Raw genomic sequence first — 12505 nt, 5'->3', positions numbered from 1 at the left:
GGGGGCGGGCCCCAGCGCGCAGCTCCCTCCGCCCGCAGCTCCCTCCGGCCCGGGCCCCAGCGCGCAGCTCCCTCCGCCCGCAGCTCCCTCCGGCCCGGGCCCCGGCGCGCAGCTCCCTCCGCCCGCAGCTCCCTCCGGCCCGGGCCCCGGCGCGCAGCTCCCTCCGGCCCGGGCGGTGCCTGGGTCCCGCGGCTGCTGGGGGGGCAGGTTCTCGCGGCTGGTCCTGCCCCCCGGCCCCTGCTCCCGCCTGAGCGGAGCCCCATTTCTAGCATGGGAGGGACGGGAGGTCGCGGGCGCTGTGACACTGGTACCAGGCCTTTCCCTTCAGCCGTGAGCTCCCCGGGGGCTCTCGGCCCCTGCGCCCACCTCCCGTCAGCTGGCCCACGGGGTGCCCAGGGGCGCAGCCCCCAGGAGCGGATGTTCCCGTAGTTCCCCCCGTGACCCCACCCAGCCGGGTGCTCTGCAACATCCTGGTCTCCACAGTTATGCTGGAGAAGGACAGCCCTTCCCCAAAAGAGGGCTAGCCAGCTTAAAACTCGGCGAATGGCCTACCTAGGGTCCACTGCCCCTGCACGGGCAACCAAGTGGCAGATGAAATTTAATGTTGATAAATGCAAAGTAATGCACATTGGAAAACATCATCCCAACTCTACATATACAGTGATGGGGTCTAAATTAGCGGTTACCACTCAAGAAAGATCTTGGCGTCATCGTGGATAGTTCTCTGAAAACATCCACGCAATGTGCAGCCGCTGTCCAAACGAACAGAATGTTGGGAATCATCAAGGAAGATTCAGAAAATATCATACTGCCTCCATATAAATCCATGGTACGCCCACACCTTGAATACTGTGTGCGGATGTGGTCGCCCCATCTCAAAAAAGATATATTGGAATTGAAAAAGGTTCAGAAAAGGGCAACAAAAATTATTAGGGGTATAGAACGGCTGCCATATGAGGAGAGATTAAGAAGACTGGGACTTTTCAGCTTGGAAAAGAGGTGACTAAGGGGGGATATGATGGAGGTCTATAAAATCTTGAGTGGTATAGAGAAAGTAAATAAGAAAGTGTTATTTACTCCATCTCATAACACAAGAACAAGGGGCCACCAAATGAAATTAATAGGTAGCAGGTTTAAAACAAACACAAGAAAGTATTTTTTCAAGCAACGCACTGTCAACTTCTGGAACTCCTTGCCAATACTATAACAAGGTTCAAAAGGGAGCTAGATAGATTCATGGAAGATAGGTCCATCAATGGCTATTAGCTAGGATGGGCAGGAGTGGTGTCCCTAGCCTCTGTCTACCAGAAGCTGGGGTTGGGTGACAGGGCATGAATCACTTTATGATAACCTGTCTGTTCATTCCCATTGGGGCACCTGTCATTGGCCACTGTCAGAGAACAGGATACTGCGCTTGATGGACCTTTGGTATGAGCAAGTATGGATGTTCTTATGGCATCCTCCAGCTTCTGAGGCCATCACCATAGGGCTGCTGGATAGGTCCCCACGGTAATTCCCTGCATGTCTGGCCTTCGTCACCTTGGACAGAATCTTTTTATTCCCCAGCCTGGCCTGGGAAAGAGAGAGAAGCCGCAGCAAGGACAGACATTAGGATGATGCTGTACAGAGAGACGCTGCTGTGCAGATTGGTGCTCTAGTGCAGGGCCCATGGGGTTGCATGGCTGAGAGCCACACAGGGCCGGAAGTGGTCAAGTCACTACAGAAACGAAAGCAACACAGAACTACATGGCCCGCTCCTCCATCCACAGCAAGGAAGTGGGGAGGTGAGATGGTGCGGTGTGATCAGGGTAAACAGCCAGACAGCGCCCACGCAGCTCAGCCTGGTGCTGCTGACTTGCAACCTGGCCTTGCAGTTTCAGTCCTGAGCTCTCTGTGCACCTCAATAGTAATTTTCAGCCTGGGACATCTAGCACATGCCTTTCTCCCCCCACCCAAATAAAGGCTACTGACCCATTCGTGTGCTCCATATTCTGTCCTTTCCCTAGACCCTCCCCACTACAGGGTTTTCTAAACTTTTAATTTGGGGGCAAATTAATGCCAGCTGGACACTGAGCACGGCCAGGAAGGAATCCCATCTGGCTCTTAGCACTTCCAGACCCTCTGATGAAAGGCAGAGGGGTTTTTATTAGTTTCACCTGTTGGAAGGTTTAGCCCATGGCAGACAGACTGATGCACAGTCATTTGCACATGCAGTGCAGAGCAGTGTGACACACTCCTACAGCCGCAGTGCCATGCTTTCAGCTAGGCTGCTTGTGTGTGGCACAGTCATGTGCACAGAGCCCTTTTCACAAACAGAGTCAGTTCCATAGAAAAGCAATGGCTTATTTTCTCTCACCTGAATTAGGGACTTTAGGAATCCTGTGAGCTGACTGTGGGACCTGGGATAGAGGCACACAAAGTGGAGTGGCAGCTGCGCTGGGGTCTGCCTCGTGGCCCAGAGAAAGAAACAGAGGAAGAGAGAAAGCAGAAGTTGGGAGCAACAGTGTCACGAATCCACTCCCTGCGCCACCAGCACATCCTGTGAGCTCCTTGTTCAGGGTCCTGCAACCATCACAGCTTCCCATTCGCTTGCTCACGCCAGCTTTCATGGGTAAGTGGGTTTTTGTTTCAGTGCAAGGAAAGAGTCCAGGGTAAACAGGCAGCATCCATTAGCCCAGATGGCTCCCAGAGGAGGCAGGGCCCTCTGTGGGGGAGTGTCAGACACTGCATGATGTGGATTACTTTTAATAAGGAGACTTTTCATTTGTGAAGGGCTAAGTTCCTGGTGCTGAGCCTGCAGCCCTGTCTGTGTCCTTCAGTTCCAGTCACGCCTCCTTTCCCAGGCCTGGGGGTTTGGGATGCGATTTTCCTTTCCTTGCCCCGCAGCCTCCTAGTAGTACCTGCTCAGCTGCTTTTGGTGCTGTGGCTACAAGTTCCTGCTCTGGCCGCACCTGTTCTCACCAATGTTGATTCAGGGACTTGTGCAACTTCTGCTGAGTAATTATTTGTGGGGATGAAACAGCCCTCAAGGCAGCAGGAAGGTCAGTGAAGAAACAAGGGACAAAACAGGCTGTAAATCACCTGGTGCATCATTCAGGGGAAGCCCATGTACTGATAGAGACCCCCCCAGGGCAATTGGCATCTTCAGGAAGAGGTGTGGGGTGGCCTGCCCTTTGGGCATCGGTCCGCCTTATATGGTGGCCAGTGCAGGATGCACTGGAGAAGACCTAATGCACCTGCAGTGCTGTCCCTTAGGGACACATTTCTGCCTGACCCCTTCCTGTGATCAGTTTATGACCTGGAACAAGAGATCAATAGTTCTTGGTTGTTGTATCCCTGCTAGCATCACTGCAGATGCTGTTCATTCATGTTCCATACAAAACAATGTTAAGGGAGCATTAAGCACTCCTGGATCAGAAAAGGCCAATGACCCACATGCACCCTTAACCCAGTCTTGGGTGTGCCTGCTTTACTGCACTCACACTCACACACTGTTTCTCACACCAAACCGAGACTAATCTGTGAGTGCTACCAAAGCCATCTCTGGGCTGTGGCCTGGCCTGGATCCTGACTGGGAGGCCTCCAAGACATGGGTGATTGGTAAGATCTTTGGAGTAAGGTCTTTGCCTTGTGGGTAAAGGGGTTTGGAGCCAGGGCTTTATCCCTGGGAGCCAGCCTACGTTTGCTTTTTGGCTGGACTATCACATGCATTGGAGGTGTGTCCGGATGGGTTTCCCTGTGGAATGTCAGCAGGGGTTATGTGTGTGTGAGAGGCACCCAAATGCCCTGGAGGATGGTGGGGTTAGACACTGCTTCTTGCTGCTCTGGTGCCCTGTCCCCCGACTAGACTTGTCTGGTCTCAGCACAGCTACAGGCAGGACTGGTCTGAGATCTAGACAAGGCAGTCAGGGTTCCTTAGCCAGCATAGCTCAGATGGCCAAGATCTGGCAGTTGTTGCTGGAGAAACAGACCATTCTCCTGGCTTCCATGTGGCCCAGCTCTGCAGAGAGCCCATGTTGCTGCTGCAAGGAATGGCAGTGGGGCTTGTGCCACCAGCGGTCTAGTCATCAGCTGTCATGCTTCCTGTGTCGTGGTTTGTGAGTGCTAAGGGGTGAGCTGCATGGTGGGTGTGGCTGGCCGTGCTCCCAGGGGGAGGTGTGCTCCACCTCTGCACAGTGCTGCTGAGGTGGGAAGCTGTTCTCTGTGAGTACAGCTGGGGATTTCAGCCGCTCCGCTGAGCGGGCTGGAAAGCACTGCCCAGTTAACTCTCCTGCTTCTTGCCCATGCATCTGCCCTGGACGTCCAACCCTGGGTTGGAGCATTTGAAATGCTGCTTCTGAGGGCCAGAGTCTGAGAATAAGGGACGGGAAATGTTAACTCCTTTTCTCTTCTGTATTTGCTCATGAGCTGCTGAACCTGCTGTTGAGAGTAGCCATTGCCCTTTGCTTTGGGTGTCCTGGGCTCTGTCTTCCCCAGGTTTCCCTTTTGCTTTGCCCGCTCTCCTAGGACTGGGGTTGTTCTCACTCCTGTGCCCGGAGGGGGTAGGTGCAGAGTGCTGAGATGCTGCCTGCCCCAGCAGCCAAGTGAAGCCTTTCTCCCCACAGCATCCCTCACACACACCCCATCCCCAAGTCCCCCCCCTCACCCAAAGGGTTAGTCTTTAATGGACAATCTCTGGTCTCTGTGGTTCTCTCTCTCTGCGTCTGGGACCTACGCGGAAACTGCTGCAGCTCCTCCTCCAGGCTGCTGCTTCACGCGCCCCAGCCACCCCCACCCTCTCTCACTACCAAAGCAGAAGATTGAAGTTTGCCATGCTAGAAACCTGTCCTCTCTGGAGGGAAGTCTGCTGAGGGGTCTGGATAGCGCAGCCCCCTGGGCTCAGCTCCTTCCTCTCCCTAGGGCTGTGTGTGATTCAGCCCCCCAGAGCCCATAGAGGAGCAGGGACCTGTGATCCAAGAAGGCTCTGTCCTGGCCATGCTGCCATGGGTGGGGGGCTGGGCTTCCTCCTACTGCTCATCTTCCTGTGTGTCTGGGTTTGGGTTCGGAAAGCAAAAGTTCCCAGCCGCTCTGGGGCCCAGCTAGTCTGCAAGCCCTCTGCGCTGGCTACCTACCTGGAGAGCCAGTGCCAGGCCTTGAAAAGCCTATGCGAAGCCAGCTGGCCATGGAGGGCTCTCCCCACCCTGCAGACATTGGCCAGCATGATGGGGCCCCTGGATAGCAGGGTGCATTTTGTAAGGACCTATCTGCAGCTGAGCGATGAAGGGCTGGTGGCACTGGACTGGGCAGTGGGGCCAGCACAGCAGAAGAGGAGGCAGACATCCACCATCTGCAGCACACCTGTCCTGCTGCTTGTCCCCAACTCCTTCGGGAAGGTCACCCGCAACATCAGCAAGGTAATGAGGGGGAGGGACTGGCAGTGACGGGCAACAGGGCTGGGCACTAGGAACTGCAATCCCGGTTCTGCCACTGACTTACTGGGTAACCTTGGGCCAGTCACTTCCCCTCCCTGCGCCTCAGTTTTCCCCTTTGTAGAAAAAGGGACCATGATCCCGACCCCTTCAGCTACAGCTCAGAGAATTTCCTTAGACAAACAGCAACAGGACGCAGAGATGGAGCCAATCCCTACCCTTGAGGGGCAGAACAATGTGTATGTTTGTGGGGAGGTGGGACTCAGGGCAGAAGTGGGCTGTTTGGAGGGTTTGGAAGCACTATGGCCTATTTGGGTTGGGGCTGAGTAGGGGTGAGTGCTGTGCCTGGCTGGAGAACATAGGGGGTCACACAGGATTTGGAAGGGTATACTGTACTTAGGGAATTGCTGCATAACCCCTGCCCACACCCACACCCACAACCACACCAGGGAGAACAGGCTGTTCCCATCAGGCAGCTGCATGGAGCTCCAGTCTGTCTCCCAGCTGCCCGACGCCCGAGGCAGAGGCTCTCTATCCAAGGCTGTGTATAAACCCCAGCAGTGTGTTCCTTGCCCAGCACCAAAGTGGTCCCCTAGCAATCGCTGCTAACAGTGGATTTACTGCTGAGGTTTATCCCCCATCCTCCCACAACCCCACTGACCCCATTTGCCCTTTGGCTCTGCTGCAGCAGCTGACAAGCTGAATCTACAGAGAAGACAGTGGATTCTCTTGGACTGGGCTGGGAGACGTAGGTCGTTCTGGGCATCTTTAAACCTCTCTTCACCTTACCAGAAACGGCCTTAGTGCCACCTCACTAGGGCCAGCCCACAGCCTGTGAGTGCGGTTAGAACAACACGGTCCGTATCAGCCAGAGAGCTCCCCAGCTAACTCCAGTCTCAGGGCCAGGAAAGCTTGTTCAGTGCAACTGAGTCCAGGTTGTCCCGTCAGTGGCACCCCCACCTAGTGCCACACGACCCCAACTGCAGCACGGCACATGTGCTGGGTCCCTATGACACCTCTTGATGCTCTTGCCCGCTCCACACCACCTAGTGCTGATCTTCTTTAACAGCTTCATTAATCATTCCTGTTATTTAAACCCTCCCCCTACGTGATGCCCATCTGGAAAGGGGTAAAGAAGATGCCAGTTAAATTTTCCAATGATGCTGAATTGGGAGGAGTTGCAAACAAAGGGAGCTAGGGAGATGGGAAGCAAGGGCAGAAAATAACAAAATGCCATTGCACATGGGAAATGCAGCCAACCCACCTGACCATCTGGGGCAGAAACCTCCCTCTTGCAGGGAGAGACCAGGGAGGATATTAGAAAAAACTTATTCACTAGGAGGGTGGTGAAGCACTGGAACGGGTTACTAGGGAGGTGGTGCAATCTCCTTCCTTGGAGGTTTTTAAGGCCTGGCTTGACAAAGCCCCGACTGGGATGATTTAGTTGGGGATTGGTCCTGCTTTGAGCAGGGGGTTGGACTAGATGACCTCCTGAGGTCCCTTCCACCCCTGATCTTCTATGAGGGTGAGGGGTAGGGCTCATGGACTTAAAGGTGAGTGGATGGTGCGATAGAAAGCTGAATGGTCAGTGCTGTTTGGGGCTGTGCTGCAGCAGGGCGGGGGCTGTGGGTGACTCCCCTGGTACTGTATTGGCTTCACCCAATTAATAGATGGATTTATCCCAGTGGGAGCAGGCCAGAGATGGGCACACGACTGAGTTGGGGATGGAGGGGCTGACGCAGAGATTAAAGGCACCAAGTGCTCAACGTGCTTGCTCATTTGGGTGCCTCAGCTTCTGACCAGCCCCCATGAGAGCCTGCGGCTCCCACTGACTTCAGTGGGACGGTGGGTCCTCAGCACGCTGGGAATCAGCCCAGGTGTCTCTGGTTGGATGCCCACATTAGTGAGCACGTCTGCAAACCTCGGCCTGCATGTGGCACCCAAGGCCAGGAGACAGGGACCAAGGCCGCATGGCCAGGGATCAGGACACTGAGGAAAGGAAGAATGAGGGAAACATTCCAGGCAGGGATACCATGGCACTGAGCAGAGGAACAGGCTTCTAAGACCCATCACCTGGGTCATTCATAAAGACATAGATAATGGCCACAGGGAAGAATCCTGACCTGGATTCCAGGTGTGATCACAGGTTTCTCCTGGTGTCTGAGTCCCTAACTCAGGGCCGTCCCTGGGGGGGAGGGAGGGGGGATGGGGCAGGGCGGAAGTGACGGATTTGTCTCTTCCAGGACTGACCATGCTGGCCAATCGCACCAGCCCACAGGGCCCCCCAAAGCATGGGGCCCAGAGCGGTCACCCCGATGTGTCCTACCCAAGGGATGGCTCTGCCCTAACCCACCAGTTGGTAGAGCAGCCCAGGGGTGGGGCCCTCAGAGCAGACAGGCTGTCCTTCCCTGTTGTTCCCAGGGCACTCACAGTGACTTCCTTTGTCTGGTCTAGCTATGTCACGTGGCACTCCTTCATGGCTACCATCCTGTTGTCTTTAACCGCCGCGGCCAGAACGGCTGCCCCCTAAGCACTACCGCGCTGCAGCCGTATGGGGATCCTGCTGACCTGCGAGAAGCCATCCGGTACATCCGCTCCCAGTGCCCAGGGGCCCTGCTCTTCGCAGTGGGGGAGAGCACTGGGGCAGGGCTCCTGTTCTCCTACCTGGGAGAATGTGGTTCCTCTAGCCACCTGACAGCTGCTGGCTGCATCTCCCCCATCTTTGATCCTCGGGGATGGTTTGAAGCTGGGTGCCCCTGGCTATGGCAGCAACTCTTGCTCATGTCCCAGAAGATGTGGCTTAGCCGGTGAGTGACTCCTCTCTGGGGCTGAGATGGACAGCGTGGAGCAATGGCCTGGCCCGGCCGTGTCTGAAGCAATGAGCCACAGCCTCCCAGCTCCACCATGCCATGAGTGCAGCTTTGCAGTGCACTGAGGGATCCCAGTGGCTTTTGCCCTTGTCCCATGGACCCACGTGAGATCCTGTGGGATCAGCAGATAGGGGACTGAGCTGGTGATCCTTTGGCCTGAGGGCCACATCGGCATTGTGAAACTCTATGGAGGGCCGGGTAGGGAAGGCTGTGCCTCCCCAAATGGCCTGGCCCCCTCCCACTTCCCGCCCCCTGACTGCCCCCCTCAGAACCTCCGACCTATCCAACCCCCCCTGCTCCTTGTCCCTGACTACCCCCTCCCAGGGCCCTTGCCCCTAACCACCCCACCCAGACCCCACCCCCTATCCAACCGCCTCGCTCCCTGTCCCGGGCCCTGACTGACCTGACCTCTATTCACACCCCCGCCCACAGACAGGCCCCCCGGGACTCCCATGCCTATCCTACCCCCCGCCCCCCGTTTCCCATCCCCTGACTGCCCACCGGAATCGCCTGCCCCTTATCCAATCCACCCGCCCCCTTACCATACTGCTCAGAAGAGCCCGCAGCCCCACTGCCTGGCCAGAGCCAGCCACGCTGCCTGCACTGCCCGGCAGGAGCCGCGGGCCAGGAGCCTGGTGGTGCACTGAGGCTGCGGGGGAGAGGGGACAGCAGGGGAGGGGCCAGGGACTAGCTTCCCTGGCCAGGAGCTCAGGGGATGGGCAGGATGATCCCGCGGGCCATAGTTTGCCCACCTCTGCCCTAGGGTGTAGCTGGAGCAGTCCTGGTTAGTGAGAATGCTTCTCAGCACAAGGTGGGGAGCTGCAGAGCCCTGGGGGAGGTGGACGAAGGGAGAAGGCCTTTTCTATCCCAGATAGAGCCATGGGGAGCTGCCCCATGCTCAATCAATGAACCTCCCCCAGCACAGTCCCCCCTCCTCATTCTCCTGCTTGGGCTCTCACCAGTGTCTGTCTCCCCAGGTTTGCCACGGTGCTAGGGGAGGTTCTTCCCCTGGATCGTTTCTTTGGGGGCCAGTCACTGAGGGAGCTGGAGGAGGTCTTGTTCTGCCAGGCCCAGACCTGGGACTTGTACTGGGAGAGGAACAACCCCCTGCGGGACGTAGACGAGGTAGCAGTACCAGTGCTGTGCATCTGCAGCCAGGACGACCCCATGTGTGGGGCCCCCAGGGACACGCTGCCCCTCGACCTGTTTGAGACAAACCCCTACTTCTTCCTAGTGCTTACCCAGGGAGGCGGACACTGCGGCTTCTTCAAGGATAGCCTGGGTGGTGCCTTCTGGAGCCATGAGGTGCTGCTGGAATTCTTCAACTCCACTGTGGATTTCCTCCTCACAGAGGACAAACTGAAGGGCCAGGCCAAGAAGAGAGGGGCCCGGCCGGTGCTGAAGGTCACCCAGGACAGAAGTGGCTGCAGGCAGGAGTCCTGTTGCCCCCACAATACGCCTGACATTTACAGCTGGCAGCGCTCCTACACCCACTGACAGCTGCTCTTCACTCGGCATCTGGAGGACGTTCTGCTGACCTTTGCCGAGAGCACTGTCTCATCAGCTGCACCTGGATGGTGTCTCAGCAGCCCAGACAGCTGGGTTGTGCCATACCCTCCCCCCCCTGGCCCCGCTCTTGGGACTGTGACTCTTTGTAACAAGAACAGGGCCATCCCTAGTGGGGTGCAGGACCCAGGGCGAAAGAGATGGATTCGTCTCTTCCAGGACCAACCACCCTGGCCAATCGCGCCGGCCTGGGGCCCCCCAAAAGCACAGGGCCCAGAGCGGTCACCCCGAAGGGACGGCTCTGAGCAAGAACATAGTATTTCAGTGAACAACTGGATCATGTTAGATGCTAACTGCAGCGTGACAGAGGTGCTGCGTCCTGGCTGGGTGTCAGCATCTCAGGTGCTGCCCTGTCAGAAGTGGTGTTTGTGTTCCAGGGCCAGTGGCTCCTGGTTGTGATAATGTGATGTGTTTCTGTGCCTTTGCGGATGGTTGCCAGGTACTGTGATGTCCCAGTGCTAGAAGATTGGGGCCCAGCCAGGTGCTATGCTGCAATGGAACAGAGAGGGATGAATGATTCTTATTTATTTTGTAGCACCCGAATTTATGCTGAGTGCTTCATGGAAGACATACGAAGACACAGGCCCTGCTGCAGTGAGCATATCTCTAGGTTTTACATGTGTCCAAGCAAATGGGGGTAGCTGAGAGTCGGGAGGGAGGCTGCAGCAGAATGATCAGGGGTGACTCAGGGTCACTGCCTGGGCAGCATTTTGGGCCTGTTACTTTTCTCCACGTAGCTACAAAAATAAGGAAGTAATTAGCATAGATTCCCTTCTTGAGGCTGGAACTGCTGTACGTAGCTGGGTGATGCAGTGCTAGACGCTCCTGGGCCCTCATCTGTAATGCACCCCTGTTGTGTAGTTGTACCTCCTTGCCCGTGTGTGCAGGCTAACTGGCATTCTTCATTAGGGCTCCATGACAAGACTAAAGGATGCTTGAAATGTTATTTTAGGCTCAAAGACGGGTGTCTTCCTTCCTGTTCTGCATCTCACTGGGATCAGTGGACACTCATTCACAGACCTGTCATACATGTGTGCACACTCACAGATGAATGCACCCACAGGTGTGCACACACACTCCCCCACTTTGCACACTAATGCTCAGTTCAGGTGACACTTACCACACACCGCAGCCGGACAGCTGAGCTCTGTCCCCATAGGGAAGCCACAAGGGTACTTTATGCCTCCATAACAAACACCAGCACGTTATAAGTCCACCACAACCACTGGCTGATGCTGTGTTCCCCAAGTATCATTGCACCTAGAGCTGCCATGTCCCCATGTACCAGCATCGCAAAGGGGTCAGAGGTAAGGTTGGCTGGGTGTGTCGTGTGGAAAGCTAAGAGCGGCTAGGGATGTCTCTTGGAGAAGCAAGCAATGCCATGGGAAGACAAGGGACTTGTGCTCCAGTACAGGAAGGCCTGAGTCAATAACACAGATCCAGCAGCAGGAGGAAAACGTGTCCATTCTTTGAGGAGCTGGTGTGCCTGACTCCTCTGTATGCACTACTGGGCAACAAGCTGATGAGAACAACAGTGTCATGAAATGGGTGGACAAGAAGCCTGGGAGATGGATTCTTAGGGGGCCCCCTAGAATCTAAACCTGGTGTGAGCAACCCCCTGGAGCAGGTGCTGATGGGGGATGATCATGCCCACTGGGAGCTTGGCAAGACTGAGCTGCCTGTGGGCTTGGCTATAGTCGCCTCTTTCCTGGGGGAATGCAGCTTCCCCTAGTACTGCTGTACTAAGTCCCAGTAACTAAGTTGTAGCTAAGGTGTAGGGACTGCTGTGCCAAGGACCCCTGCTCTGAACAGGCTTAGTCAACTCCGGAGTTAAGCTGCCAGGAGCCCTGCCTCCACCGGGGAGTGCCCATGTTCTCATTCTCCCTAGGTGCCCCCATCACTGGGGCATCTCCAAATCACTATTGCCTTTATCTTCACCAAAGCCTGTGGGGCAGGGCAGTTCAGCACCAAGCAGCTCAGTGACTTGCCTGAGGTCAGGCAGGAATGGAACCTGGGTCTCCCAACTCCTAGGCTAGCACCCTAGCCTCGGGGCCACCTGTCCTCACTTAAGGGGGGGAGGGATAGCTAGGGGGAGGGATAGCTCAGTGGTTTGAGCATTGGCCTGTTAAACCCAGGGTTGTGAGTTCAATCCTTGAGGGGGCCATTTAGGGATCTGGGCCAAAAATTGGGGATTGGTCCTGCTTTGAGCAGGGGGTTGGACTAGATGACCTCCTGAGGTCCCTTCCAACTCTGATATTCTATGATTCTAAGGTGGGGCTCTTTCCAAAACAGAGGCCTGTGTGCCAGACACCAGCTGGGAGGTGAGGGAAGGGAAGGGAGGGGGGCTTGGCCAGCCAGGCACAGCAGCCTCTTTACTGGGCTATTCAGTTCACTTGTGTTATCGTTGGTGCTGTAGGGGAGCTGGGATGAGCCATGGCTGCTCCCCTGGGAATAGTCCCTGGGCTGGGTCATGTGGATGCTGAGGGTCTGGACCAGGGGCCAAGGCAGGGCTGGGAGGTTGCCCTGGATACAGGATTACATACAGGTCAGGTTGTGGAACGGACCTGACTAGCAGCAGTGGACACAATTTCTACTTCTAGGGAGTTTCCTTCTGTGTCCGTCCATCTATCATAGGCATGTCTGACGCAGCCACCATTGTAG

The 12505-nt window shown here is 56.0% G+C and overlaps 1 protein-coding gene across 1 annotated transcript; it reads left to right on the top strand.

Annotated features, from left to right (window-relative positions):
- Positions 1-4974: 4974 nt before the first annotated feature.
- On the top strand, positions 4975-10790 carry LOC311532288 (protein ABHD15-like; the record flags this gene model as incomplete). Its single annotated transcript, XM_084650614.1, is given in 4 exon segments — positions 4975-4990; positions 4993-5393; positions 7863-8215; positions 9256-10790. Coding segments are annotated over 4 exon segments (1290 nt in total). The 3' UTR covers positions 9776-10790.
- Between the last annotated feature and the right edge of the window lie 1715 nt (positions 10791-12505).

The sequence above is a fragment of the Lepidochelys olivacea genome (assembly GCF_965140295.1).
Source record: "Lepidochelys olivacea isolate rLepOli2 genome assembly, chromosome: 17".
Classification (NCBI taxonomy): domain Eukaryota; kingdom Metazoa; phylum Chordata; order Testudines; family Cheloniidae; genus Lepidochelys; species Lepidochelys olivacea.
The sequence above is the reverse complement of the archived record's forward strand: the minus strand, read 5'-3'. Positions and strand labels throughout refer to the sequence as shown.